At 41.4% G+C, this 5000-nt stretch overlaps 1 protein-coding gene across 1 annotated transcript in view; it reads left to right on the top strand.

The window, feature by feature from the left end:
- The first annotated feature begins 938 nt into the window (after positions 1 to 938).
- The window catches only part of gsap (gamma-secretase activating protein), a 108228-nt gene continuing 104166 nt past the window's right edge, over positions 939 to 5000 (top strand). Inside the window, exons 1-2 of the mRNA XM_076296186.1 lie at positions 939 to 1281; positions 1519 to 1580. Of these exons, the coding sequence (XP_076152301.1) occupies positions 1188 to 1281; positions 1519 to 1580 (156 nt within the window). The 5' untranslated portion in view covers positions 939 to 1187. The remainder of the gene's footprint in view (positions 1282 to 1518; positions 1581 to 5000) is intronic.

The following is a 5000-nucleotide window of genomic DNA, read 5'->3' as shown; positions in this document are numbered from 1 at the left end:
AATTCTGTCACACGTCTGATCATTTGCGGCACAAATGAATGGTAGACTATTATAGAACCGCTGGCCGAAAAAAAAAACTAAACATTTTCCAGATTAGGTAATATTTCTTAATTGTGTGTGATCAAAAAAAGAGGCATAGCCTACAATTGGGGGGTGGTAATGTGAGCGCTCATTCAGTGTCTATGCGCGTCTGCGCAAGTTAAACTGAACCTTATCATAAAGACACATTTCTCAACAACTTTTCTGTTCAATCAGCAGAATTGGCATTACGATCCACCGGACGTTTCCCTTGTCTACCCCGTTAAACTTCAGGCCCTCGTGTTTTGCTGAATAATATTTAACTCAGCAGATCACCCTAGTAGATAACCAGAATAACAGTCTCTAGAATTGTAAGTCAGAATGTAAACTGGGCCACAGATGGTAAGCAAAATTACATTAGCGTAAAACTATCTAGTCGAGTATAACCAAAAACTAGCTTAATTAAAATGCCACAGCCCATACTGATCTTTTTTATTAGAATATAGATATTAAGAGAAGAAATCATTATGCAAATATTTTTACTTAATACTTAAAGTACTTTTAAAAGCAGGTCATTTTTATTTTTACTTAAGTAGGGTTGTCATTCTGGTACTTTTACTAAAGTAAATATTTCTCTGTTTATTTGCACTTTTACTTAAGTACTGAGTTTCAGTACTTCCTCCACCGCATGCAAAAAGGCCATGAACAGCGCTGAGTATCGCTGCGGAGACGCTCCTGCTCTTCCCTTCCGCGCGTCAGGTGACCAGCGGAGAGGCGGAGATGCCGTTCCGCCAGACTCATGAGTGACCTCGTGCCCGGCCAATGGGCGAGGAGGGGCGGGACCTCGTGCCCAGCCAATGGGCGAGGAGGGGCGGGCCCTCGGCTGTGATTTGCCAGAGATGTCGCTTTTCCGTGTGGAGCGGAATGGAAAACTGTCAGGCGTCGCAACGTGAAGTTATGGGGAAGTATGTGTTTGTCGGGCGGGTCCGCGTTACAGATCACCTACCTAGGCTACACAGGAGACGCGTATAAGTGCGCGGAAAGTCACATGACGCATGCGAGAGCGAAGAAACACACCTGTGGTAGTGAGAAGCACCGTTGTCTTCTAATTTAACAGCACAAAGTTATGCGCTCGGGCTTCAAGTTCTGCCAAGCGGCGCGTCGGCCCCATGATCCAATTAAATTCTACATTTGACCTGCAACGAGACGTGATTTCAGGCATTCTGAAGAAAGAGGAAACGGTCAGAGCGACTGCAGGCAAGTGTCAAGTTCTCAAAGTTCAGCGGACCACTTTCACTCTGTGCGTGACAGGCATTTACGGTTAGGGTCTTTCTGGTGGAGCCTCGCGCGCAGGTCGAGTTAAAATACAGATGTTAGCGCTGCCTCGCTGAACACTGTAACTAACCCGTGTGTGTGTGTGTGTGTGTGTGTGTGTGTGTGTGTGTGTGTGTGTGTGTGTGTGTGTGTGTGTGTATGTGTGGGTGTGTTTGTGACCCACAGACGTCTCGGACCCGCGGATCCTGGGCGTGGAGAGAGATGGTGGAGTGCTCTACTGCTGGCGGGTGAGTGCGTGAGAGAGCCTTCATGTCTACCGTCAACTTCTTAATGCAACAACTCATGCGTGACGTTCCAGTCATTCCAGCGCAGAGTGGAGGGGTGCTCGTGTACATAACTGAGGGAGAGGCTAAGCAGTGAAAGCAGAACTCTTCTGTAGACACACACACACACACACACACACAATGCAGGTGGCTGTGGGCCCTGAACCCAAACACTTGCCTCTGCAGAACAGTCCAGAGTCCACTGCTACCTGTATCGAGGGTTCTGCTACCTGTATCGAGGGTTCTGTGCCTGAGCATTTCGTGCCTGATGGGTCAGACCAGAGGTACCTTTATATAGCTCTGGGTCAGGCATGGGCAGTATTTTAATTATATGTATTTTAAGTAAGTATTTAGTTACTTTAGTCTATTTTGTGATTTGGATTTTGCAGGATTGGAAAAAATCTAATGTAGTTTGTAAAAAAATACTCTGTGGGATTGCATTTAGAGTATTTCAAATACTTAAATACTTCAAAATCTGTTTTTTCCCCCGCAAATAAGACAACATTTCAGTTAAATATACTACCTAGAACCATGACAATAAGCTATGCTTATCATAGTCTGGGAGCCAAAGGCCAGAATCTTGGTGAGCCTGGTTTTGTTGGTCCCTTGTTGCTTAGGGGTTACTCCATAAGAATAGGGAGGGTGCCCAGTGATGTCTCTTGGGCAATTCCCTATATTCAGCTCTAAAGTTCACCTAAGTATCGATTTGTCCATAATTTCACTACCCTTTTGGAAGCACAGCATAAAAGACTGAGCGGCAGTCATATTTTGTACCGCTATGTGGTACATCTAGTTTCACTACCCTTTTGGAAGCACAGCGTAAAGGACTGAGCGGCGGTCATTTTTTGTTTGTGCCAATGTTATGTCACCCTGTAGACAACCTAAGCATTATATCTGTCTTTTCTGTTTCATCATCCCCTTAGAACAGAAAAAAAGTATATAAAGTAGGGCTGTCAAAATAACTGATTAATTTCGATTAATTAATTTGAGAAAAATTAACTGATTAAAAAAATTAGTGCAGATTAATCGATTCCATATGACCTTTGACCCCGAGCCGTTCTAGTCAGTAAAATTTAGACTGTAATATGAAGGAGAGAGAAGAAAACGTGCTGCCTGGATCATTGATTGGAACATTTACTTTTAAAAAACGGCCTGATGGTGTTGATAAAAAATAAAGTGATGAAAATAAAGTCCTCCGCAATGAAATGCCATGTATGTGAAAAAAAAAAACTTCCCGAAGCACTTTTGAATTTATTTCCTTAGCATATTAGGTCATATCATAGATTATTATGGCAATTATTTGAACAGTGAAAATAATAATAAAAGAGTTTTTGAACTTTAATGTCACTAATGCTGATTATTCAATGATTCATTAGAATTTAAATATTTAAAATACTTTCACAGCAAAAAATATATATGCGATTAATTTAGATTAATTAATCACAGAGTATGTAATTAATTAGATTAATGTTTTAATCGATTGACAGCCCTAATATAAAGTAAATAAAAAGAATATAAAGTAAATAAAAACTCATTTCAGGAGCTTGAACTGTCAGGTGTGTCAAGTGCTACAAGACTAACATTTGAAAACAATACAGACAAGATACTGAGGAGAGCATGAGGACATGGACCCTGTGTGCAGGGGCGCAGCTACCCATCTTTTTGAGGGGTATGCAACAACAATATTGGGCCCCCCCCCCAAAAAAAAAAAAACACAAACTGATCTAACTCTATCCTTGTTTGTTTGCGCCACATTGACAACACAATAGTAAGTTATTCCAAGGAGCCTTCATTGTTGGGATATGGAAACATGTAATGAGTTGTTGCTAGCGTGACAATTTTGTTTGCCATTAAAAGTGCAGTATGAGCATGGTAGCCACCTAGCTAGCTGAATGGAATAAGCTATGTTTCAATCGCCATATGCTTAGCAAACGCTAGTCTGTTAACATGAATATTTGCAAGCCTCCAAGCACAGACGTCATCACTTTAAATCCTACCTGTTGCCTTTCACCGTCCACTTATTTAACTGCTGTGGCATCTCTTGACATGCCATCTCCTTTTCCCTCTTTCTTTTTCTATGTTTAGCCACCAACAGCTTTTTTGCTGTATCCATCTTTTTCCATAGACGGCAACTCACTACTCGTAGGTCTACCTGCTCGCTCAGCGCTCACGGCGCCCCCACTCCCTCTTCTATGTCAAAATTCTAGATGGAATCTTATGAGATAGGGCGCATATTCTAGCCTATTAGTCCTCTAAAATGTTATATAACATTGACAAAATGTTGAAATGGTTTAGAAATGGTTGAAATGGTTTAGAAACGCACAACAGTAGCTACATATAGAAAATAGCAAATAAATATATATATTATAATTTTTTTGGCGCCCCCATGGTGTTGCACCCCTATGCGCCGCATATAGCGCCACTGCCCGTATGATGACCTTTGACCCCATGACCTTGAGTACCTAATAGCTGATGTTCATTCTCACTACAGGAGAGTATTAAAACCATTTGACATTTATGTTTGAGGATTTATGTGCATGTTATCCGCCAAGGCGTCCTGATGCTGCCCATGTTGCCAGGCATGTATCGTAAATGTGCTAATTACTAACCATTTTGTTCGAAAATTCTAAAACAACGATGTTTTTTAATACTGCAAAATAAAATTTGATAACCTTACATTTTCAGTAGCCATAGGTGTGTAGATTTGAACAAAATCTAGTTTGGTTCTTACCGGGGCTTTTACTGCCTGAAATATCCGATTTTGTTTACCACGCTCGGAGTTTAGTGCTGGCCTGGTGGGTGCCTATTCCCAACCTTTCTCACGCACATGAACGGTTAGCCCAAGAATTCTCGTCGCAATTCAAAATTCCACTGGAGCTCCAAGCGGATTTGTACACGCAGCCATACAACACTGTTTACAGCTCTTCGAGTCTCGGTAAAATGTAATTTTTGGTATATAGCTAATTTAGATACACTTATGGTGTGGGTGCTTGCGTTTCTTTAGGAATCCGCCGTCTTGGTTTGTATAGAAATGAATATTAAGTGACACATACACGTAAGAGGTTGGACATACGGGACGGTTGGTAATATGTGACGTTCCGATATGTAGGCAATAGGCATGAGCACAAAACAGCACAAGAAGGGAAATGTAGCTCAGTGCAGTTCAGCCAATCAGAAAATAGTACCGTTACATTTCAACCAATCAGAAAATAGTACTGTTACATTTCAGCCAATCAGAAAATAGTACCGTTACATTTCATGAGCCAATATTTGTAGTTTGTAACAAAATTGTTTTTGACGTATTTTGTGCCCACCTCTGGTCTCGGTGGAACGTTGTCTTGATTAATGGTTCCGTGTGTTAATGGTTCTGTGTGTCAATGGTTC

The sequence above is a fragment of the Alosa pseudoharengus genome, unplaced genomic scaffold, assembly GCF_046254945.1.
Source record: "Alosa pseudoharengus isolate Yale_2024_CS ecotype anadromous, Long Island Sound unplaced genomic scaffold, YU_APseudo_1.1 YU_APseudo_1.1_scf_20, whole genome shotgun sequence".
In the NCBI taxonomy this organism is placed as follows: Eukaryota; Metazoa; Chordata; class Actinopteri; order Clupeiformes; family Clupeidae; genus Alosa; species Alosa pseudoharengus.
Note: the sequence above shows the minus strand (reverse complement) of the source record. Positions and strands in the feature narration are given on the sequence as shown.